This window comes from Dreissena polymorpha, chromosome 2, assembly GCF_020536995.1.
Source record: "Dreissena polymorpha isolate Duluth1 chromosome 2, UMN_Dpol_1.0, whole genome shotgun sequence".
Lineage (NCBI taxonomy): Eukaryota > Metazoa > Mollusca > Bivalvia > Myida > Dreissenidae > Dreissena > Dreissena polymorpha.
In genome coordinates this window covers 56515525-56543144 of record NC_068356.1, presented here as the reverse complement: position 1 = coordinate 56543144, position 27620 = coordinate 56515525, and the positions used below count along the sequence as shown (strand labels likewise).

Genomic DNA, 27620 nt, shown 5'->3' with positions numbered 1-27620 from the left:
GTCAATCTCATTCACATATGAAAGAGCAGTCGGTCATTTGGAAGTCATGCTATGCTGCTTAAAGTACATATAGATGCATAACTTAATTTAGATTAAGGAAACTAATTAACTAGGTATTTGCCGAGATTCATAAGAGTCAAATATATACGAGAAGTAAGAGCGTAATCGTGCGCAGCGAGAATTGACATATAGAATTGAACCTCTTATTTCTTTCTTTCGAATAGTTTCGAATAGTTTCATGTCTACGAACTTATATGCAATACGCCCGGTGTTTTTTATATGCGGATTAATACTCCGTTATAGATCCATAATTAATAAACGCATCAATATTTTCAAAAATAAACACTGGATTAATGTTCATCGACATTTTTCATACAGTTTTGATATAAACATTATAGAGCTGAACAAAAAAACACATTAAGCCCTGTTTTCCCGGCACACGCGCTGTACATATACCTTTAAAAAACGCTATACCCATTCGAGTACTTGTGCACTTAATTGATTGTAAACAATGACGGTTGAAATCCGTGCGTGGGAATTTTTCTAGTAACCAAGAGCGACGTCAACGTTCATGAAGCGTTTCATTCATAAATATATGCGTCGGATGTCAAAACCAGCACCACCAACACATCGGCTCCGTTATGTCCTGAATAAAATACATGTATATTTTCTTGAGTACCAACTGCAACTTACAAACATCAAAAACATTCACGGCAGTAAATTTTTTTGTGCAGGCCTACTGGTCTTAATGGCAATTATAAACGCATTTAGTTTAAGGTTCATGTAGAGGCTTCAGTTGGAAAAATGTGGGACCCCTAGCATGAAACTCAAATTTGACTAAACGAAGAGTGCGACATTGAAAATGTTTACATATTTGCTTAAGGTTCATGTAGAGGTTTCATTTTGAAAAATGTGGGACCCCAAGCATTGAACTCAAATTTGACTAAAGGAAGAGTGCCACATTGAAAATGTATACATATATGCTTTAAAGGATGTTTTTCCTTCAAACTGCTACCAATTTTGTACATCAACGTATCATACCATCCACAAAATCAATCAAAATACAAAGCGATTTTAACACTAAAATATACATTATTTTCAAAAATCTGAATCATGTTTATTCCACGTATTTCGGCGGAAAATTATATAACTAGTGAATAATATCGACATTGACGAAGGCAAGTTACGCTTAAATAGTAAAAAAAGTTTACATATCTAGAAATATCAAAACTCGAACACATGTCATTTCATCACCATGGGGGCAGCCATTTGTAAATTCATAACATAGAAAGAAACATGCTAAAAACTAACTCATCGCCTAATTGACATTCCAAACGGTTGACGATGACAAATGCATTGGATTGTAATCTTTCCGTTGATGTTTGCAAACTGCACGATCAGACCTCATAAACACTCAAAAGAATAACTATGTAAGAAGCATTTCACCAATGTTTACAATTGTTGTCGAATCACCATACTTTATTATTGCGCATAAAATAGTACGCTTACAGACTGACAGAAAGATCGATACGTAACTCCGTTAAATTCATCACGGTATACTATTCTATTGATAATATATAATAACACATCGCTTTAACAATCTAAAAGGAGAAATAATTCTTTTAAACAAAGTTTTTAATAACGAAAGTGAAAACAACGGAAGTTAGATGGATATTCTGTGAGATGCACTTCGGCTCCAGAAAAACCAATACAAATAAACTAAAAAAGACGTGTGGGTGACAATTTTCAGCTGAAAAAATATTTGAAATAGGGTAAGTGATGATATCTCTACGTGGTCATTTCTGTTATTGAGTGCGATCTCTTGCTGATTAATGTTAATAGTTGTTTTACTAGTTGCGAACCAACTGTCAAAATATGTTTGTGTTTTCTCAGGTATGTGTTTACACATACCCGGTTTTCTCACTATTGCACGTGGTTTCGACCGATTTGTTTTGCACGTTTTCCTACGGAGCACAGCGATGGCCACGCTTTCAAAATGGGTAGAAGTAATCGAAATATAAAATCAATCGGTTTGCCAATTTCTTTATAATTCTTTACAATTTTATATGTCGTCTGCAATCTATTTCAATTTTAGATGGTTTAAATTTGCAATTTGGTTGAGAGGTAAATAACAAAATTGTTAAGCCTTTGAAGAAGAATTGTGACTTACTATCCACCATACCTGGATTTTAAAAAAGTAGTTACGTTTTAGTTATTTTTAGAACTTTGTTTAGGAAATTTATCCAAAATAGGCAGTTGAATAAAAACTCATTTGTTGTTTTATGACAATAATTTTCTGTGAAATGTTGCTAACTTGACCTTGTATATGTATATAGCTTTGTATTTATTCAACTTAAGGTAGTGCATATCCTTCCTAACTTTAGATTGAGATTTTGTAAATTAGTGTAAAAATGTATTGGTTTTAAACCAAAATATGAATAAAGCACACAAATATTGAATGTCAAAAATGTGTTTATGTTATTCTATCCGTCTTTAGCTTTAAAATGATATATAGTTTGACCATATTGTACCACATTGAATGAAGAAAAACCAAAGCGAATTTTTAATGAATTTTATCCCCCCCATGAACCTTAAAAGGGTGGTTTTCCTTCAAACTGCTACCAATTTTGTGCAGCAAAAACGTATACCATCGACAAAATCAATCAAAATACAAAGCGATTTTAACGCAAAAATAGAAATTATTTTCAAAAATCTGAATGATGTTTATTCAACGTATTTCGGCGTAAAATTATATAACTAGTTAATAATATCGACATTGATGAGGGCAAGTTACGCTTAAATAATGACTCTTAATGGAGATTATTAAACAAAGGGAACTAACTCAGCTTTTTCAGTAAAGTAGTCAAAATGGATCGTATGTTTTCTCTTTTTTCATTTATTCAACATACGGAAAATAAACGTGCGCCAACTGCTGTCATAATTTTGTCAATTGCATTCTGCTTAGTAACATTATGTTTACTGTCTGTTGCTAACTGCCGTTGTTAATGACGCTTAGTGGCATAACCGATTATGACTGGTTACAGGAATAATGAACACACACACATTGGATTGTCACCAAGCATGTTGCAACAATCATCAAGTATAACCGAAAAGACAAGCAGGTTCGAATTTTCATGAAGCATATAGAATAAACATCAGGAATAATGTATATATTCACCATCAATGATGTAATGCTGCAACAATCATCAAGTATAAACGAATAGACAACCGGCATGTTTGGAATTGTTATGAAGCATATTACAATTAACATCAGTCATAATGTAAATATTCACCACGAATGATTTTTACCGAAATACCGTTCCATATATACTCATGAAAAGGAATATAACACAATTTGAGCTAATCTTGCGGAAATGGAAATACGTTATCTACGCTAATTAACAAGATGTTGAATTCATTGTTTTGTACTATTTCAAAAAATGAAAATTATTGTTTATTAATTTGATAAAACTGGGCATAATGCATGTGCGTAAAGTGCCATCACAGGCTTATCAGGGACGACACTTTCCGCCTACATTGGATTTTTGCTAAGAAGAGACTTCATTAAAACGAAAAATGTGATACAAGCGGAAAGTGTCGTCACTGATTAGCCTGTGTGCACTGCACAGGCTAAACCGGGACTACACTTTAAGCACAAGCATTATGCCCAGTTTTCTCATAACGCGATTATTTAAGTACAGCGCTTGATTATTTGATGTTAATATTCGCGATAAAGGATAATCAAGTGCATGAGAAACGTTTTCTGACGAACATATCTAATCCTTATTGGTATTCTTAATATTGGGCGCACATCAGAGCGGTAATGATGTGAGCCGCGCTCTGCGAAAACTGGGCATAATTCATGTGTTGAAAGCGTCGTTCCAGCTTAGAGTTAACTGGGCATAATTCATGTGTTGAAAGCGTCGTTCCAGCTTAGAGTGTGCAAACCACATAGACTTATCAGCCACTTTCCGCCTAAACTGGATTTGTAATATAAAGATACTTTTTTACCACGAAAAATACCATTAACGCTATATGTATCGTATCTGATTAGCATGTGTGCGTACTGCACATGATAATATTGAAGGACGCCTCACACACATACATTAATTCCTGATTTCCCAGAACGCGTCTCGATATATATCTAGCTGTTTCGGAATGTAGCCGCCAGTGTCAAACCGCGCCTACATTCGTTATCCTGCTCCAAAGATAAACGTCATAGCCCCCGTACATAAAGACGATTATATTTTGCGTTTGTGTAGAGTATCATAATGCAGTTAGCGGTCACTGCGTATTTTGCACTGGAACACCTACCCAGAGTGTTATATCATACGTTTGTTTAACGAATTGTATTACGTTTAGCAGTCATCGTGTAAGATGCACTGACATACATACCGTGACTGCTATATTTTACGTGTGTTTCATGCAAACAAATGCAAATACAAGTCATCCCGCATTATGACTATTAACACCTTCGTGACTATGTGAATATGAATGATAAAGTATAGTTCGCCAATATTAACGTGGCACTGACCTTTATGTTTGACAATATTTAGGTACCGATATTGAAGTGAGTTTAATCTGTTGAAGAGTACCTGAGTGAGTGCTCTGTAACGGTCTCACTAAACGAATGCAAAACGCACAAGACTACAACCAAATGAAATATTGACCACGATCAATGAGTACAATGTTGAATAGATGGATTGTTGTAATTGTTTGATTGTATTTTTGTTGGACCTTTTTGTGTTACTTTTCATTTTCATAGAATACAGCGTCTAAAATGTAACATTTAATATCTCATTTGTCTATATTTTAAGCGTATACTCAACCAAACCGTAAAGCGTTTAATATCTTGACTTCAGATTTCCTACTTGCCCCGTACAAATCGATAAGCAACAATAAAGAAACAAGTTGTTAAATCGGTCATTCAACAACAACAAAACAAATGTGTCCATCGTAGATATTAACTGCTTACCATGGAGTGCTCCGAGAGCCCGCAGTTGGTCGCAAAGGTCCGCAAGGCTTCGCTGTTACAGTCGTCTGGAAACCGAAGAGGTGAGTCCGTCGACCACCAGGCTAAAAATACATCCACAACGCCGGGTTTTAGCCAGTATTAAAAATGCCGGGGTTGGGGAGGGGGATTGCTGGTGAGGATGAAAAGAGGCAGTGTGACCTTATAGATGAATATTTGTCGATTTTAAACCGTTTACATTGTAATTATTTCATATAGTTGTTTACACTTATGTACACGAGAATAAATTACCTGCATGAACATTTTGTTGAATTGATACTCGTTTAATTTCTTGCAAGCGTAGAACTATTATCATATGACTCGCGTATGACATATGCCGCAAGCGTAGCTCCTGACAATACGAGTCGTGTTCTGAGAAAACTGGGCATAATGCATGTTCGTAAAGTGTCGTGCCAGATTAGCATGTGCAATCCGCACAGACTAATCAGGGACGACAGTTTCCGCTTTTATGACATTTTTTCTTTAAATGAAGTCTCTTCTGAGAATAATTCCAATTTAGGCGGAAAGTGTCGCCCCTTATTAGCCTGTGCGGACTACACATAGCCAGTGCGGACTGCACAGGATAATCTGGGACGACACTTTACGCACATGCATTACGCCCATTTTTCTCAGAACGTGACTCATAGTGTGCGAATAGAAAGGCTGGCCAGGAGCTACGCTTGCCGCGGTCCGTTCATGAGACCACGGAGCCTTGCTCGTTATACCGGACAGGTGGCTTCTAACCTAACAACGCACACTGGTCAAATATGACATAAACCCATTTTCGCATGACGTTGCTTAAATGATGCCCAGCAGTTGTTAAAGCGGAATTTTACAAATGTCGCCCCCACAATCGTTCTATCAATATTCAACTTATATAAACTTATATAACAAAAAAAGAAAATTGAGTCTTAAAAGTAGCACTAAAAGAAGCAAGAGAATAATCAGTAACAGCAGTAGTAGCAACAATAGCAGTAGCAGAAGCAGTTGCGGTTTTAGCACTAATTAAGTGAATGAATTGCAACACAAGTCTAACCTGTCACTACGGAGATCATCAGACCTATGACGAAGAGGAAAACCACAGCCTTGCTCATCTTTGTGGACTAACAGGCACGGACAGACAAGCAGTGGTTTAACTGAACATCAGTGTGATCAATTTATAAATCATTTCCTACATTTACAGCCAGTAACGGACATTCGCACTTAGGATATTACAGGAGTATGCATGTTTTGCTTTTTCAAATCCCACTATTTCTATTGACGCTAGAACGTGTCATCGATCGTGTATGATTAAAACCTACCTACATTTATGTGTTCCCCAAAATGTACAGTTTTGTGTGAAGCATTCATATCAAAATTATAATCTTTTTTAATATTCATGCAAAGTAGGAAATGTTCCATTTGGTCATTTTGTTATTTGAAAAATCAACATTTTACTGCTGTTAATGAAAACCGAATTAAAACAACGTAGGCCTTAAAATAGTTAACAAACGTAAGTGCTGTACGGCCTCATGTCTTTCGCAGGCGGCTAGATTTTTATTGAACAAGGATATAGGACTTGACCTGTTTGTCTTGATATACAAGTTCGGTGGTCTACACCGACACAACACTCGAAGCATCTAGTAGACAAGGGTCGGCGGATGTGTTTACTTTCTTTGCAAAACTAGAAATTAAATGTGCATATGCAATACAAAGAAACGTATTATTGTTCTATACCCTGTAAAAATGTAATAGTTTTAAACATTATAAATAAATTAAAATAGTAGGAACTATTCAATATTTACATAATTATATTATCAAGAAGTATATGATATTTTAGAGGTGTTGAATTGTTTTGCAAAAGCACAGAGACGTGATAGCAGATTGGTTAATGTTTGGTCCCCATATTCAAACTATCTTCATATAAGTTGCGAGCAGAAATTTCAAATTGATTTTAAATTGTATGCATCGTTACGTTTGGATGGTTAACTGTCACAGTGGACAACGCTAAATGAAAACTGTTTACATGGTAACGTTCTATTATATCAGAGAGCTCTTGATGCCAATGGAACACTCAATGGGATAGTCGTCGAAGCAGGATGCGATCTTATGCGTTAAAATTGTATTGGACATGGGTAACACTATTTGAATGCCATATGTTCATTATTTAATTTAAATCTCGATAAATATCACATACATGTTTTTTCTTTTTATAACTTTATAGTAGAAATTATACAAAAGGAGGAATCATTTTTTGAATCCAGAAACTCTATCAGGAGATAGTTGTCTTGATTTTGTGAGTCGCGTTCTGAGAAAACTGGGCTTAATGCATGTGCGTTAAGTGTCGTCCTAGATTAGCCTGTGCAGTTCGCACAGGCTAACAAGGGACGACATTTTCCGCTTAAACTTGATTTTCGACAAGGAGGGACTTCCTTGAAACTAAAAATACCTTAAAAACGGAATGTGTCGTCCCTGATTAGCCTGTGCGGACTGCACAGGCTAATCTGGGATGACACTTTACGCACATGCATTGAGCCCAGTTTTCTCAGAACACGACTCTTATTAACAACTTTCATAACATAACACGCAGCATAAAAATATACTTATTTAACAGGGCTCACCGTATTAGAACGGTCAATGCAAAGCATCGGGGATTAAAACCGGTTTGAAAATTAGCCGATCCGAATCAGGCTCCTCCTGATTTTGAATAACACACAAACAGCACACTGACAACAATTGACAAATTATGTTTGATGAACAGAGACCATTAGACCTTATGTCTGATAAACAGAGACCATTATACCCTATGTTTGATGAACAGAGACTATTAGACCTTATGTTTGATGAACAGAGACCATTAGACCTTATGTTTGATGAACAGAGACCATTTGACCTTATGTTTGATGAACAGAGACCATTAGACCTTATGTTTGATGAACAGAGACCATTAGACCTTACGTTTGATGAACAGAGACCATTTGACCTTATGTTTGATGAATATAGACCATTAGACCTTATGTTTGATGAACAGAGACCATTAGACCTTATGTTTGATGAACAGAGACCATTAGACCCTATGTCTGATGAAAAGAGACCATTAGACCTTATGTTTGATGAACAGAGACCATTAGACCTTATGTTTGATGAACAGAGACCATTAGACCTTATGTGTTTCTCCTTCTCCGGTATACGAAGCAGTCAACGCTATATCTTTTACCCCATACCCTGAGGTCTGAATTATGAATATCATATTTCGTTTTGGGGCGACTATTTGCTCGCCTGAATCCAATTTTTCACGCTATTGTTGTTCATGCTTGTACTTCCGTTGATATACGATGTCAAGGTAAGAAAGAAGTCAATCCTATTTATATAAGCCAGATTGTTGCGTTAGCCCAAGCTTGTATGTAACATTCTCTGCTATCCTGGTAGAACGAGTACCTGCTATCTACGGAGAAGATCGTCTAAAGGCTCCCTAGCTCACAAGGGATACTATGGAAAAGACGTTTAAAAACATACATGCATAAAATACAGCAGACGATTATGTGACCGCGTCTCTTAAACATAGGTTTCTTGAATCTTCATATCTTAAAAACGCAGACAATAAATATTTATTGATGTATCCGTATTATCTAGGATGTGCGTCTTGACCTTATTGATGTATCCGTATTATCTAGGATGTGCGTCTTGACCTTATTGATGTATCCGTATTATCTAGGATGTGCGTCTTGACCTTATTGATGTATCCGTATTATCTAGGATGTGCGTCTTGACCTAAGAAGTTTCTTTTCCCCGCGCATATCTGCCATGTAATGTAAAAATTTAAAAACACGTTTGTTTGAGAACATAAAAAGGCACTCCATTTAATGTCTTTACAAGCCATTATAAACCATACGGACGAAATACATAAAGAGATAAATCTATCTGGATATCAATCTAAATCCTTTTGCAATCGATTGCTTGTGAAAAAGCATTCTTCTTTTTCTAAAGTGGATGTATGTTATATTATGTCGTGTTGTCAGTTATCTTCATAAAAAAACATAGAACATTTCAAACTGTTCAATCTGATCACGTAAACAATGCTTCATGGTTGTTTAATAAAAATCAACTGATAAATATATAACAGTATTTTGACGACAGCATTTTCAAGTATCATCCGCAATATAAATTCTTAAGTTATTTTTAGGAATTCGCAACTAAAATTCGATTTTGTTTTCGATGCGTCAATCTTTGAACATGTCCCTTTAAGAAGTCGTTTGCACTAGGAAATATGTGGATGAGTATTGATATTCGATATGTCTTGAAGGAACTACTTTTCTTAGTCTGCAAGCTACAGATCAATAACTCGGTATATCAAATGACCCGCAAGCGGAAAACTGATGTGATGTTTCCTGATAATGCAACCCCCGCTAATGGGTCATAATATAATTCTTTACGTGATCAATATCACTAGGGATGTGAACCGATTCGGGTTTAGCATTTTAGACGCTGTATTCTATGAAAATAAAAAGTAACACAAAAAGGTCAAACAAAACTACAATCAAACGATTACAACTATCCATCTATTCAACATTGTACTCATTGATCGTGGTCAATATTTCATTTGGTTGTATTATTGCGCGTTTTGCATTCGTTTAGTGAGACCGTTACAGTGCACTCACTCAGGTACTCTTCAACAGATTAAACTCGCTTCAATATCGGTACCTAAATATTGTCACACATAAAGGTCAGTGCCACGTTAATATTGGCGAACTATACTTTATCATACATATTCACATAGTCACAGAAGGTGTTAATAGTCATAATGCGGGATGACTTGTATTTGCATTTGTTTGCATGAAACACACGTAAAATATAGCAGTCACGGTATGTATGTCAGTGCATCTTACACGATGACTGCTTAACGTAATACAATTCGTTAAACAAACGTATGATATAACACTCGGGGTAGGTGTTCCAGTGCAAAATACGTAGTGACCGCTAACTGCATTATGATACTCTACACAAATGCAAAATATTATCGTCTTTATGTACGGGGGCTATGACGTTCATCTTTGGAGCGGGATAACGAATGTAGGCGCGGTTTGACACTGGCGGCTACCTTCGAAAACAGCTAGATATATATCGAGACGCGTTCTGGGAAAACGGGGATTAATGTATGTGTGTGAGGCGTCCTTCAATATTATCATGTGCAGTCCGCACACATGCTAATCAGATACGATACATATCGCGTTAATGGTATTTTTCGTTGTAAAAAAATATCTTCATATTAAGAATCCAGTTTAGGCGGAAAGTGGCTGATAAGCCTGTGCGGTTTGCAAACTCTAAGCTGGAACGACGCTTTCAACACATGAATTATGCCCAGTTTTCGCAGAGCGCGGCTCACATCATTACCGCTCTGATATAAGCCCAATATTAAGAATGCCAATAAGGATTAAATATGTTCGTCAGAAAACGTTTCTCATGCTTTTGATTAACCTTTATCGCGAATATTAATATCAAATAATCAAGCGCTGTACTTTAATGAGTCGCGTTATAAGAAAACTGGGCATAATGCTTGTGCTTGAAGTGTAGTCCCGGATTAGCCTGTGCAATCCACACAGGCTAATCAGGGACGACACTTTCCGCTTGTATCACATTTTTCGTTTAAATGAAGTCTCTTCTTAGCAAAAATCCAATGTAGGCGGAAAGTGTCGTCCCTGATTAGCCTGTGACGGCACTTTACGCACATGCATTATGCCCAGTTTTATCAAATTAATAAACAATAATTTGCATTTTTTGAAATAGTACAAAACAATGAATTCAACATCTATTTCAACAGCGTAGATAACGTATTTCCATTTCCGCAAGATTGTAACCTGAAAACGGATCTTAAGAAATGTAACTCTGTTACATTAACAAAGAACAAAAAAGATTTGTCTACCGTGAATTGCACACAGTTTCTCCAGCTTATTTCTAAGCTCTATTATTGGTCGAGAAGCTTAGTAACCTTGTTATGGCCATGAAAAGTGCGTGTATTGATTTTACCATTGTACAGTGTCGATGACGTGAAATCACGACTTTGTATTTATTTGCACCCAAGCGCCACATATTAAATATTTGGAAAACACTTTTTATTTACATTCTAACATTTAAGATGAAATCGGCAACTCTGATTATCCGATTCGTAGAAATTGTTAAATATGACGTATTTATATTCTTAAACTTTCATGTTTTATCAATAGGTATATAATATTTAGTAAAGAAAAGTTGCTCAAATGATAATACTTATCTCTTGCCAGATGTAATATTGACTATGTAATAAAGCGATTTAAAGGCTTGACGTTAATAAGACACACTTTAGTAGTATAGATATTCAATAAGGCATCCGAAAAGCGAAATTGGCGCCTACATTCTTACAGGAAGCATACAAAACCAAGAATATATCGTGGTTTTGCAACTGAGTTTAATTGTATTGCTAATAAACATACAAAGTTACACCCTCGGAATGTATTCAGGCATCATGCATTTTTACATGATGTGTCCTCCATTGCTCATACATTCAATGCAGAAAATTCCATTCCATTCATATGATTACAACACAAAATGGGTAGTTAGTATACATTCAACAGTTTAATGGCCATAACATACGTGTAGCCAATGGCGTAAGAGTGATGTTAACTGGATACCTCTAATGAACTGTAATTCAAAAATGTGCTTATGCTTAACAATCATATGAGTGTGACCAGAACATATCAGTGTTTATTAAATGCCATTTCAAATGCCATGGTAGAACATGGCCTTTTTCTCCCACAGTGCCCCTCACGATCCAACCGATACTGAACAATACAAAAAACTACTAACATCTACGCCCGTGGACCTATAACCAAGCCAAGGACAGTGTCCTTCAGCACCGTGTAGCTGTAGATGGATGGTCCACGGCCGTTTAAAAACTCAAATGCTCTTATATTGAGGCAAAAGTATCATAGCCAGAGTTGATCATGAATCTATGGACATCAGTCCACAGGTATGTAATGAACATCAAAGTAATTATAATTATATCATTAAAAAAACTTTGACAAATCAATCATTTGGGTTATAAAGAATCAAAATAATAAATGTGTACAGTAACTGTTAAAAGAACTTTAATTATTGGTAAGGAAATATATAATATGAGATTTATAATTTTATAAATTACTTCCCTTGAAAATAATTGTCTATAACAAATCTCTATTTTAAGTAGCAAATAATTAAAAGCCACTACCGTGACTGTAGATTCACCACTCAAACTGTGCAGCTCATGAGATACACATGCATGCCAAATATATAAAGTGGCTATGTTCAATATTGAATAATTTTCTACCTTTTTTAAGCTTATTACTTCCTTTAAATCTGTATTTGTTACCATAGACCGTAAAGGATGACCTTGACCTTGACCTTTACCACAATTTGTTTGTCAGAGATACAATGCTGCCTACTGCGCCGCTTTGATTAATTTAACAAAAATATTTACGTGGGCAGGTCAGATAACTATGTCCATTTCAAGCTAATTACTTCCCTTGACTTTGTTTTTTCGACCCTATTCCTTGAAGGATGATGTTCACCTTTAAATTTTACCACTCAAAATGTGCAGCTCCATGAAAAACACATGCATGCAAAATATCAAGGTGCTATCTTCAATATTTAAAAAGCTATGGCCAATGTTAAGGTTTTATCACGACGCCTACGGCGGACGGCGGACGACGAGCTGGCTATGACAATAGCTCGGGTTTTCTCCAGAACAGCCTCGCTAAAAAAACGAACAAAAAGAAAACTAACAAAAGCATACACACGCTTAGAGCAAAACGAGATTAACGGTATAACTAGAGAAACGAAAATCAACCATTACGTTTATCATGTATGAAAATATTTCCGCATAAAAACATCAATACTATAACATTTATCTTTGTATCTTTAGATTCAATACAAGCTATGTGTTTTGATGAAAACAGATTATCCGTGTTCAATAAAAGTTTACATTCACTTGTCCAGTAAAAAACATGAGCAATTATACATTTACATGAAAAATAGTTTAATCAATTCGCATAAAACAACTGCACTTTATTTCTTATTTGTGAATGCAACAATAGCGTTATTGAAGACATTTTAAAAATAGGAATGAACACAGATATGCACCATTTTTATCGATAAGTGCAACAATGTGTTCAATACTTTTTGATCAATATTACAAATCACAACAATGTTTCTACTCAACAAGAAAAACAAGAATATTATCAATACATTTACAGCAATAACAACAATACCAGTGGACTTTCAGTAACTTCCAGTAACACATATATTCATTCAGTGCAAATGCGTTAACAATACCAACCATAAACCTATGAACATTTAGATAAGAAGATGAGATACAAATGACACAAACACACTTTATTTCCTAACATGCATACGCAAATAAACACCAGTCACATTTCTACATATGTCGACAAAATGAGTTACTACTATTAGTTCTAACAAGATGTGTTTGTGAAACACAATGTCCCCCTATATGACGTTTGACCTTGAAGGATGACCTTGACCCTTCACCACTCAATATGTGCAGCTCCATGAGATACACATGCATGTCAAATATAAAATTGCTAGGTTCAATATTGCAGAAGTTACATTACATGAGCAATTTTGACCCATATATTTGACCTAGAAAGATGACCTTGACCTTGACCTTTCACCACTCAAAATGTGCAGCTCCATGAGATACACATGCATGCCAAATATCAAGTTGCTATCTTCAATATTGCAAAAGTATTCATAAAATGAGCGATTTTGGCCACATATATTTGACCTCTGACCTTAAAGATTGACCTTGACCTTGACCTTTTACCACTCCTCAAAATGTGCAGCTCCATGAGATACACATGCATGCCAAATATCAAGTTGCTATATTCAATATAGCAAAAGTTATTGCAAAATGTTAAAGTTGGCGCAAACCAACCAACCAACAGACCAACAGACCAACCAACAGACAGGGCAAAAACAATGTCCCACACTACTATAGTGGGGGACATAAAAAGTAATATATGCATAACTTGAAATTATACCGCTGGTTTCCAAGCGCGATACGTACATATTTTGTTAAGATATATACAATGTAGAAAAATTACATTACATAACTTTATTTTGCAAACTACTGTTATCTATGCGATTGACATTTTTTAATAAAATGTATCGAAATTTATTGTTTCGGTAAAGTTTACAGCCTACTGTAAACAAATCTTTTGTAAAATTGTGCACATTTTTAAAAAGTGAAACGAACGTCTGCAAGTCAAACTTCAATTACTGAACAAATCACTATTACGATAAGTTGTATAATTTCCACGTTCTTGGCAACAATGATCGGTGATTCGTTAAAGATAATATGTACTCAAAAGTTATAATTACGTGTTGTCCGCGCCTTGTTAGTGATCTATTGATCATCGTTAACGTTTTCCATCAGAATTCTATAAAAAATAGCCGGTGCGTTGATAACTCGACTCCCTTCCATTCTCATCCTCACGCAAACATCTGTTACAACCTCGTTTATTCGTCTGTCTAATGCCTGAACAATCGCATCGGTATCGTCAATCTTCCAGTTCTCATCCCTGCAGATTGACACTATGTTCATGCGCATGAGCCACAACAACTCCAGCTCAATTCTCCTCCCGCTGTACCATCGGAATGGTTCAGGGTGAGCTACGATGCATTGTCGTATCTTTGGAAGTCTGAGTATCACCCTAGGACCTTCATGGAGCATATCTGTAATCGTTGATATCCATGTGCGTTGCTGTTCCTCATCCAGTCCAGAGGTTGCCATCAAATTCCTTTCTGGAATCATATAGTATGGTAGCTCTAAGGTGATCAATGCAACTCTTAGCGCATCCAATGCTTCATGCAACCACTGCAAAATACTTTTTGTATGAAACGAGGCTTGAGGATTATTTTCCGCCATCCATAAAACGATGTTTTTCATTGTGTACGATGAAACTTCTTTCTTACGTGCATGTAATACATCGTTCTTTATCATTTTCAATAAAACATACAATTTAGTTTGAGTGTCATTAAGATTGCTAATTAGTTCGATCTCACCGGCGTTAAAACACACTCGCCATTCAACATGCTGATGTTCACTGCCTTTAAATCCAACAGGCGTAAGAACTGCCCCAAGTGATACGACCTGCTGAACGACTTCCGGTGGCGGCCAGTGGCGAGGTCTTGCGGCCCATTTTGACAGAATGTTGGGGCAGTAGTAATGAAATGCATGTACTTTGTCGCTGTGCAAGAGTCCCAGCACTGTACTAGGAATTGACGGTCCCGCACGCTCATGCTGCACCATGCCCTCAGGCGAGTCTTCTTTCGACCAGTTATTAACATACAAGTCACTGCTCAAAAATTCGCGACCATATCCGTCATCACAAAACGCATCACGTACGTGCCTGAAAATTGTTGTACCGCGTCTCTCCAGTAGCAGTCTACAGTGACCATGGTAACTCATGCGGCTGAATGATCTCAACACGGTTATCTCCCCAGGAAAGGCACTTATATTAACATCATCTTCTAAACAGAATACTCTATTATCTACAACCATTTGATCCAAATCACTTTCCAAGAAGCTGCTCAGCCCCTCACCTTTGCTACCCGTAATAATTATCGTTGCCTCTCCACATGCCCATGCAGTCCACAGCTTGCCATTCTCCCGATATGCGTCTCTTCGAGCCTGTATGATCTCCTGTCCGTAACCGAGCCAGCTCAGTATAGTGCATGTCTCAACGGAGGCATTTTCCCACTGAATCTAAAAAAACGTTTTAATAAGAAACACGCTACATGTCATAAATAACATTACATCGTTAGTAGTCAAATAAATCAGCGATACTAAAATTATTTCAATTTAAATTATTCTTTTACGGCCATACCATTCGATGTATTATCAATTTAAAATTCTAACACGGCTCGCGACTTGTTTTCTATAGACAAAGAAGGAAATCAAGCGTGGGTTATTCTGCAATAACTTATAGGCGGAGCTTAATGTTTCGAAAATAGTTCCGAATAAATAAAGAAAATATTGCAGTAAAATGCACGTGCTAAAACCCGCTTTGACAGAAATGTAATAAATGTAGCATGTATAAATGTAATGAAATAACAAATTGTATATTTGGTGATAAGTGGCATAACCACACCTACAAAGAATGTTATTGGTTAGAAGGCGTAATTCAGAAAACATTTATAGCATGTCAGCTTTTCAGTAGCATCAATAAACGTGCCGTCATTAAGTTTCTACGATTGTTGTTTTCAATGAAAGTGACGTCATTTGCAAAATATTTATGAATGAAAACGACGTCATATGTTTTTACACATCAATGACGTCACTAAATAGTGAACTTTGTACTAAGAAAGGCGGAGTACTCGTGATTTAATTCCTACGCATCAATACTCCTTACTGTGGGTTATTCGAAAACAGACCATGATAGAAAAATACTTTATCCCACTTTTACAGCGAAATCGGTTGATTAAAGCCCCGTTTATTAAATTTCATCTATAATCAACGGCAAGGCTATAATCAATGGCACGAAATGACGTCATCAACTGCCGAACCGGGACTACTTTTTCCCACGCACCTCGTCACCTGTGTTTGCCAAGTGCATCAATAATAAAAACAATCTCAAATGTTTGTCAATCTTAATGACCTTAAAACAAAGGAAAGTAGCAAAAAAAAACGTTTTTTTTGTCATTTATTTTTATTAAAACCTCAAGTATTAGGTAAATTTAACACTATGCAAATAGGTTCTGTTGTTGTTGCTCCCCTTTGAAGAAGTCAGTGCGAGTTGCTCCCCTTTGACCGTAGAAAACAATCGTCTGGACCAAGAAATCCTGTGTTAATTTACAAGCTGTACTCGGATATGCATCCATCTGATTTTTCTTCAAAGCATCTTTTCTACCTGGCAATACGCACAAATGACACTGCATCCCGGTGATTCTTGCGTCAACAATTGGGTGTCAACAAGTTAGGTCAGATGCTGAAGGCCATGGCAAAAGACTCCGGCTTTCTCAAGCACAAGAGAATAACGAACCACTCAATTCGCAAATTCCTGGTCCAAAAATTTCGAAATACAAATATCCACCCACTGAAACCATGGCAATAACAGGGCACAAAAATGTCCAGTCCTTAACCAATTATTCCAACATATCTGTTGAACAGCTGCAAAAGTGTTCATTCTTGCTCAGTCCAGTATATGTAACAATCCAACAGTTCCTCTTGTACACCTTCACGCACCAAAACTATTGCCGAAATGCAGCCTAGACAACCACTGTCTACCGTCGAACAAGTTGATCTTGATGTTCGCCCCACCCAGTCACTTCACGGTTCACCAGCGTTCGAACAACTTTGCCTCACAATTCTTTGGTGCCACTTTCAACATTCAAAATGTTAATGTATATAATTAGCTTAAATCCATGTAATCTTTGTTATTTCGTCACGAAATAACCACATATTATAACAAAGAAGCAAATAATGTGCACCTCGTGATCGACTCGATAGTTTGATATCGAAAGTGAATTGTGTGTGGTGTTAGGCTACGTTGTAAACAAATGTAGTTCCTTGTATATAACAACTTAATGTCATATTGATGTCATAAAACTTAAAGATTTGCAATTCAATATGATTAAAATTGTAATTAATAACGCTCGACACTTTGTTACAGAACGATATTCTGATTAAAAAAAATGATTATTTGATCAGCGATTATTTTTGGAACGCGGAGTAATACACTGATCTTGGTTACACTACAGTCATTATCAAAGTACGACAAACACTCGTGACAACTTATTTTGTTTAAATAAAAAAAGTTTACTGAATAAAAAGTGGGATAAATAGAATAATAGGTCAGTGTTGATTATAGATCAGGTTTATCATGCTCGGCACGAAAACGAAAAAGCACTCGCCAAGGCTCGTGCTTTTTGTTTTCTAAGCCTCGCATGATAAACCTGATCTATAATCAACACTAACCTATTATTCTCTATATTTCTTAAGTATTATCTTGTGAAAATATATTACAATTTCGTGTGTATGTTCTCAGTGAATAATCCAATAGTCGGTACAAGTATTGCTAACCATGAATTAATTAATAAATTGAATTAAGTGGATTGAAATAAAGACACTGAAAATATAGACGGTAATCAACGGCGAGTTCATATATATTTATGACATCCATTCATAAACATATAAAACATATAATTTTTAAATCTCTATTATCTGAAATTGCAAATGCGGAACAAATAATGTTATAACTATTGATAATAACCTATATTGCTATAGTTTAAGCTGCATAATATAACGAAATTATATAAGCTTTAATTGTCATGTTTGTAAATACAATATTTTGATGTTTAAATAGTTATTAAATAATTTGAAAGGAAACTGTGAAAAACGTTTGCCAAAAAGTTATGTCGTACTTTGGCACGTGCAGACACTGAAAAGTGGATTTAAGAAGATTCATGAGAACGGATGTATTCATTTTTACTTTTTCACATTTTTTACAGAAGTTAAGTATTTATTTTGGGACCAAATATTGATATACAGTATAAATTTACCGTTGTTCTTTTTTCTAAAGATGTTAACGTATATCTGCCGTTAGTTATGCAAACATTAACCATCTAGATTGAAATGTAATGTCATTAATAAATATAATAGGGGTAGGAGAAACGCAGACATCTAAACGAGAAAACAATGCGTTAATTGTCATTGTGTAGTGGACAAAACTGCACTCGACTTATCATTATACCAGGTCTTGTTTGCTGGACACACTGCCATGTCTTCGGAATCTTTCCGGTTCATCATGTCTTGTGCCACTGTCAGCCATCCATACAGTGCTGAAGTGAGATATTCGATAAATATAGGATCTTGCATGAGTGGTCGTTTTGTATTGAATTTATTGCACTCGTCATCTAAATAAAGATAACAACGAGGTTTGCCGAGTTTTTATCTTTATTTAAATGACGAGTTTAATAATTCAATACAAAATGACCACGAATCTAAGATTCTATTTATAACATGACCAACAAATATTCTCTTTATTTTATGCTCTTTTCACCGTTTATTCACATTGTTAAAGAGTTTAACTGAAGACATTCGCTGGAATAATGATGTCATTTCGTCACAAAAATGACGTCATTTCACAGTTATATAACTAGTGTAATAACACCCGTGTAAAAAACAAAATTGAGCATTACGTTATTTCACTCCTGCAGCGTAGGCCATGTTATAAGCTTTTATGGACAAGAATATGTGTAATAGTTCGGGTAATCGTCATGAAAAAAAAATTAACAATATCACGAATACGCGTGCATGTATTTAATACATATAAACTAATCATAGCTGACACGTTGCATTACATAAATAAGTTTAAGTTATGTTATGTAACGTTAAAAATATTGCTTTTCAATAAAATGCAAATAAGATGGCTTCTGCCCGTGTAAAAGACACGTCTTATATGAAACCTGCCTTACCTTATACACCACAATTGATTTATTAGCCTAGTCAGGTAATATGCCGGTTGAATGACTCAAGTTAAATAAAAAACATTACGTCTCTAATATACCTGGGCGAGCAAAATGAATAGTTTTCCAAAAGAATAATTCGTTCAACGGCCTCTTATATATCCCAATCTTTCAAATAAAAGGAAGTAAAATGGAAGTAAATATAGAATTTTATTTTACTGATATTGTAACAAACACTGCATGGTGTGTTCGATGCCACGAACTAAACTAGTAGTAAAATAATACACTTGATGAAGTGGGAACATTTATTGCTACTTTTATGCGCTTACCTCATGCAATGGACCAACATATTACAGTAGTTAATGGAGTTGTCGTTAATGTATTTTCCTTTTACTTATCTGCGTTAATGTACAACATTAAGTTTAAGTCATTATATATTGAACAAAAGTATCATTATGATTACTCAATACAATGACAGATAATATAATACCGTGCCCTTGACCGATCAGTAAGGTTGTTCTTCGGCGCGGAATGTTTGAAAACTGCAGTAACGCACGCGACTTGTGTTGATATGGCATGTGGACCGCCACGTAGCTAGTTTAATCAAGAGTTTTTAGATGTCGTCCTGCAAAATAATAAGAATATTCTTTACGCAATTGAAAAAAAGAACATTTCAAAAGAGCATCTGTAACACTTTATATGTTATACATTAAAGTATAAATGTACATTCTTCAATTTATAAAATTAGTTCAATGCTTCATTTTGAAACAACATGAGAAACTATATAACACTCTTCAAAATTTGAGTTTGCTAAACGAAAAGGACGTTATCTGAACAATGACATGCGTGAATAAATATTATCAGTTTGCTATCGGTTAAATGCCGAATGGATTTAAGTAAACTTTTAACATGTACTGAGAACATAACATCAAAACTGTTATATATTTTTGTTGCTTTTGAATGCATTTAGGAAGTTGTTTAATAATCTCATTATTTTCGCCGATGCCATTTTTACGTTGAACATTTACCGTCGACATTTATATGTTAATGTCGCAATTCCCGTAACAGAAATACACCTTTTTAAGGCTCAGTGTGCTTGAGCCTCAAGTGAAAGTTAAAACACGACTTATTCAGACGCCTCACGAAACTTGGATTCAAACATTTAAACTGTTAACTTGAATAATTGGAAGTTAGTCCAGTAGTTAATTCAACGATATTGTTCAATGAAAACTGAATCATGGCGTATGGTAGCCGCGCAGGAACACCTGTTGACCAACAGTATTCACGAACAGAACGCGATGCACTGAGTTTTTATATCAACACGTTCATCTGCACCTGTTCGGGTTGAAGTTTATATGATCACAATTCATATTCCTATAATCGATGTTCAACCGCATTTAAGAAATCAAAAATTGCCAACTTAATATTAGGCGATTAAAATTGAAAGCATACATCTTCACAGTGAAATATCACCCGGAGATTTTCGATTGCTGCTCACGACACCTAATGAAAGCAAACAACACAATGGTTTTACTAATGATAACTTTAATTTCCAGGCAATATCGGCAGATTCAATGACACTAGCATAAATAACCGCGACCGCGACCAGAGATGAGATAAAACGGTTGGTCACTTATTCCATATAAAAAAATACGTGGCATACACAATCAATGAAAAAGAATAATAAAATCGTACATCGGAAATAAAGATTACTGAATTAATGCATTGTTTATAATAAATTTAATTAATCGAAAATACCTTCAAAATATGACCGAATTGATCCGTAATAATATATTAGTTAAGCAGTGTCATTTATCTGAAAGTAATGAATTGTTTTATCTGCAATTCTTATTCTCAATCCGTGAACTTTGCTACCAGGAATTTTCATTCCGCAACCCGTAAACTTGCCGATTTAATATGATATTTTATGTAATATGTATTTAACTTGTTATTATTAAAATTAAATGTTTTTTATATTCTTTTTTGGTGCTTACCTGCTTGCAAACATAGGGCTCCAGATCCGAAGTGATGTTGTGATGGTAAGTACGGTCTCCTAATATTATTAAAAAAAAAACGTTCTAAGTATTAAATGCATCCATCCGGCTATAATAGTAATGCGTCGCGCTCTGTGAAAACCGATTGTTATACATGTGAGTAAAGCGTCGCACCATAAGTCCGCACAGTCTGTTCAGCGACGACACTTTCCGCTTGTATAGTAATTTTAGTTTTAAGTAAGTATCTTACATGTTTTAGCGACAATCATGTTTAGGTGATGGTCTATGTGCTTTCTTGTAAGAGACCTCCTTTAATTGACAAATTATATAAAAGCGGAAAGTCTCTTCACTGATTAGCCTGTGGGGTTTACTCACGCAAATCCAGGATAACACTTTACGCACATGCAATAAGCCCAGTTTTCTCAGAACGCTGCATATATGCAAACGGAAGTGTGTTTTATTCTATAAACCTGAGCCTTATATTGTTGGCATTTTTTCCCGATCGCTTCAGAATAAACAAATGTACGATACCACTTAATGTAATCTTTATATGTCATTATTCAAAAAAGTATATTTCATGATCTGCAAAAGTAAACCATGTTTAAATCCTCATTGAATATCAATGTCGACACTATCCGCCGTAACTAAAGAGACTTCCTGTCATCCTAAAACACATTAAAGGCGGACAGTTTCGTCACTGACTAGCCTGTGCGAACTCATAGGCTAATGTGAGACGACACTTAACGCACATGAATTAAGCCCAGTTTTCACAAAGCGATGAATGAGTTATCGCACGGTTTTTAATTCCTGATATTTAAGACACAAACTACATTCGATTAAGTCATCCTTGAAAACACGTTGCATATATGCTACTTTTTATGAGCAATTCAATACGGATAATCGGATATTATATATGAACAATTTTGAGGACTAAATGAGCCTCTCTCTGGAAAAACTTTATGTATATGTGTAAATATTCGTCCCGTAGTAGCCTATGCAGCCCGCACAGGTTAATCAGTGACGCCACTATCCGACTTTATTGATTGTTTTGTTTAAACGAAGTCGCTTTTAAACGAACATTCAGTTTAAAAGAAAAGTTTCGTACCATATAAGCCTGTACGCACTGCGCATGGACATGCATTAAGCCAGGTTTCTTTAAAACGAGACCCATATATTATATAGTGCAAAACAAAGACAGATAAGCGCCAAAAGTCTGTCAAATCCTGTGGGAAGGACCAATTGTATGGCCTGGCAGTCAGACGGATACGTACCGTATATAATGCCTCCCGCTGTGTAGGGGCATAAACATTCAAAATAAGCTGTGCTCTGGGAAAACGGCACTTAATAAATGTGCGAGAAGTGTCGTCGAAGATTGCCTTGTGCATTCAGGTGAAATTGCACATGAAACAGACTTAATTTAAACAAAAAAATACCATTAACACGGAAAGTGACACTTTACTAACATGCATTAAGCCCCGTTTTCCCAGAACACGACCCATATCAAGAGCAGTTCACAACTATGTAGTGTACGGGGCACGTTCATTCCAGTTAGAAGGTCACCGAAACACATCGAAACACATCGTACCTACAGTTGCTATGAGCACTTTCGAATTCACGTTTCTAACGAATTCCATCGCTCAATACTCCCTCCAACCCCCGTTAACAATATTTATAATAAAATGTGTAATGTAATAGGTGTTTGTAAGCTATTCAAGTGTTATGCATAAACCTTTGTTTATTGCATACAGTGTCTTTATAAACTCTGTAACACACACGTGATTGAGTTTTTATTATTTTAATAAAATGAGTCATTATTGTTCACGTATGCGTGGTAATTAAACACGTCATGGTTTACTCATACGCATAAAAGTCCGTTTTTATTGACCGATAGACAGCAATATCGGAAGGCAAATGCAAACATCTCTGTCAATAACCTTCGTTACATGTTTACTACTACCACTGAATGTGTATCCGAGTAGAAGCACGTACGGTGAACGAACGCTTCATCGAAGGTTCAAATAACAATAACTACACTACGTACTAATTTGTGTCCACATTCTGCCGCGGTCGTGTTACGTTTCTCATATAAAAATTGCAACCTTTTGACGCAGGTTTAACAGGAATTGAAGCTGTTATTTATCAATCAGCGAAAGTCCTGTGGTGGTGTTTATTCTTTCATAATTTGTGTATAGACTTATTCGAAGTGTTTTTTATTTAAATGACGTACACATAATAAATTGCAAACAATCAAAAAGCGCTTGTCTTCGAACCATAGTCACATACATCCGTTGCAGTTACCTTGGGTGGTCTGCATTTATACTTATTAATTAACAATTGGCTCCAATTTTAAACAAAAGCCTGGGCTGATAAAACTAATCGGGCCGCGCTCTAGGAAACGGGGTAAATTGCATGTGCGTAAAGTGTCGTACCAGATTAGCCTGTGCAGTCCACGCAGGTGTTTCAGGGTCTAGTATTTCGGCCAAACAAGAAGTTTCTTTTTAAAGGCACTACGTTGAAATGAAAAAAATCATTAAAGCGGAAAATGGCGTGCCTGAAAAGGCTGTGCGGACTGGTATTACAACCTTAAACAAGTCCACAACTCGACTACTATCTAGCACATGTTAATATTCTGAATTGAACACCAGAAATGAAAAGTATATTCCTTCAACGATATGCGATATAGTTAATGGTCGCTGAAATATTAACTGCCTGAAGCGATCGTGTCGTTGCTTACGGTCGACAAGACGCTACAACTATATATATAACGTTATATTCGCAATCCATAGTTAGGTAAGTAATATTGCTTGTCCCGAGGTGTTCTATTTTAGTGTTAACGTTAAATTTATGTCTATGTCAGATCTGATGAAATTTGACTGGCTTCATTGATACAAATATAGGGGTGCAGTTCATACTGAAACAGTGTACAATATATTGCACATACAAGTATTTGAAGTTAATTAAACCTTAACATTATAACATTAAGAAAACATGACTTTAACATTGCAAGCAAATATGCTTGTTTAGAAATAATTTCATAGTTTAAACCTATTTATTTTAGTTCGATTGCATTTAAAATGATTTCTACTTGTTTGAAACGCTCTCGGGTCCGTTTCCTGTGCCTGACGCCAGTACTTGGTGTTTTGGGGGGAACGCTCCCACATGAGGATTGAACCAAACACCGAACCAAAGCAGGTCGCAAAGCGGCCACAATATCCATGACACCACGGCGACCTTGACAATAGTTTAGTTCGTCCGCGGAACATATATCTTAGTGTTTGCAGACGGAGGAATGTGCTTACGCACCCGTATACAGATGACAATAACGTACGGACGTCACGTTATTTATGTATACATGGGATTGTTAATGAAGTCGCTTCCAAATTTACCGACATTAACAAACATAATTAAGGAACTCAATAAAACACATGTATGTGACAATTTAAAGTTATTCATACTCGCTGCGTTTTTCATGTCACTTAGATTTTTGACCGTCATACGTACATAAGAAACGTTGAATATTTTAAAATTAATAATTAAATTCCGCCAAACGATATTTGTCTGTTTATCGGTAACGAAAATATTTTAATTGGTAATAGTTGCATATTATGATACATTTCGCCTACCGGTTATCTACAAAAATATTATCATTTGTGCGTGTGAACAAGCAATCACGATAAAGTTCTATATAATCGTGCGAATATTGAATGGCTCATACTATCATTTTTTGTGGACAACAATTTGTGTATGTCTCTCAGTCGGTTGGCCTGTATCTCTGAGAATGTATTTGAATTTCTGATGTTCAGTATAAACTATCGATAAGAAAAACTATTTAACAAGCAAATGCCAATCATATACCTTAATGATTGATTGAAGTTTCTGATACCCCTTGCTTTTCGACGATCTTCTGACACAAATAAGGCCTTCCTAATAAACAAACATGTACCGTGATAAGCCCAAAGAATATACTAGAAAATATTGTATACAATTCGAAAAATAATTGCAAGTTAATATCAATGTTTATAAAGGTATACGCTTGTCAATAACTGGTCAACTTGATAAAAGTGACTTGCCTCTCTTGTTTTTACGGATTATTATTTTGAATATGTATTAAATTCAGACTGTTTAAAATCAGTATGTACTTATGCCTTATTTTTCAGAATAAATAACCACACACTGATTTAGTATTCAAGAGTTTCGCTTGTGTATTTATAACTATTCTTTAAAATGGAAATATTATATATATTTAGTTTTTTTAGGAACAACTGGCACTTTAGCGTGTTTGTTTTGAGAAATGAGAAATACGAGCCTTTGGTTATTACGGCAATCACCAACGTGTAACGCTTAAACTATCTTCTGTAAGTTATCGTTTAACAAAATCCGTGTAGTATATTTATTTTTCAGTGATAAAAAAACAGCAATGGCGGAGAATAAAAACGTATTTGTCTCAACGTCAATTAGTAAGACAAAAGCAAAATAACCCATGCTTTGTTACATTATAATTATAGTTTCGATATGAAATACATATTTGTTGTTTAAGGCGAGCGTTTCATTTATTTCTACGAATGAAAGTTATATTAATAGAAAACATTACTAATATTCAATAAACTGCGTAAATCTTACCACTAGTTTCCCTGCGAACACTGTGTTTAAACTTCTACAGATAGCTTCCTAAACTTGAGAGTTGATTCAATAATACAACACACAAATAAATGCCTGAATAAATAGCAGTTATTCACGCGTCTCCACGTTATTAACAAATCATTTAAACCGATACTTCAAGTATAATACCCAATGCTTCAATTCAAAATATACCAATACACAATCTGTTGAAATAAACCTGAATGGTCTGATGATTTCTATTGATATCTTCGGTATTTGAAGGCGCAGGCATTCAATTGAATGAATTGTAATAAATAGTGTCAGGTTTAAACGATTAAAACTCAACTCTGTCTGGTACAAACTTATTATGAAAATGGGCAGAGTTAATATGTGCTATCGGTTAAGTGTCTTAACACTAAAAAATATTGGGACGGCGTCTCCAATGTAATTATTGCCTACTTGCATAATTCAAAATTATTCCATCCAACTAGTTCAACACTCTATGATGTTTAAAATTTTTTCCACGTAGCTTGTGTCAACAAAGTGTTGATGTAACGGTACTTCTTCAACTCTAGATGTTCTGAAAAATGATATTCTGCTTTGAGAAAGGGAGTTTAATGCGTGTGCGTAAATTGTCGTCCCATATTTATTTAGCCTAAGCAGTCAGCGGAGGCTAATAAGAGACGAAACTTTCCGCTGTTATGTTTTTGTTTACTTTAAAGAAAGTTTCTTCATATCGAAACTCCAGTTAAGGCTGAAAGTGTCGTCCTTGGTTGTGCGGACTGCATAGGCTAATCTGTTACGACATTTTACGCACATGAATTACACACCCTGTTCACAGAGCAAGGCTAAATTGTTTAAAAAACACCTTTTACGTTGTTTTTCTCCTGCATCGCAAATGTATCCAGACACTAGGATACCATACCCCACACATATTACTCAACCCAGCCTTTTGTCAAAGAAACGATATACGCCTCGGTTCTAGTAATCAGGTCTTTAGTGACAGAGCTTTCTCGGTTTCTTCGCTCTTCGTTAAGTAAGCGGAGACTGACAACATAACAAACACTAGGCACCCATTGCAAGTCGGATGCAGAGGTACCACCACGCTGGTGCTCGAAATGTACTCTCTGTTTGTACTCCCTGAAAGATAACATAACAACTTTAAGTAAAATATGAGCCACGCTCTGTGAAAACGGGGCTTAATTCATACGCATGTCTTCACAGCTTAATTGTTGCAGACCGAACAGGCTATTAGGAAAGACACATTCCGCTTTTATAGAATTGTTTTTTAAAGAGGGTCTGATCTGCACAAAATTAAATGTTAGCAGAAATTATAATCCCTGGTTAGCCTGTGCACATTTCACGCGCTAATACGGGACGACACTGAATACAAATATATTGTGTTGTGCATATTGAGCCTAGTCCGCTACGCAGTCTAAGAGAAGCTGAGTACACACACTATTTAGGGACTACGTGAGCCTCGTTCTGGGAAAACTGTGTTTAATGCATGCGACTTAAGTATCAGCTGGGACGATACT

At 35.7% G+C, this 27620-nt stretch overlaps 1 protein-coding gene across 1 annotated transcript; it reads right to left on the bottom strand.

Annotated features, from left to right (window-relative positions):
- Nucleotides 1-11412: 11412 nt before the first annotated feature.
- On the bottom strand, nt 11413-27096 carry LOC127867143 (uncharacterized). Its single transcript, XM_052408186.1, has 4 exons — nt 25339-27096; nt 19980-20114; nt 18775-18862; nt 11413-15788 (listed from the first exon to the last, which is right to left on the bottom strand). Exons 3-4 carry the CDS (start codon nt 18850-18852, stop codon nt 14427-14429), a joined length of 1440 nt encoding a protein of 479 aa, XP_052264146.1. The 5' UTR covers nt 18853-18862; nt 19980-20114; nt 25339-27096; the 3' UTR covers nt 11413-14426.
- Nucleotides 27097-27620: the final 524 nt, after the last annotated feature.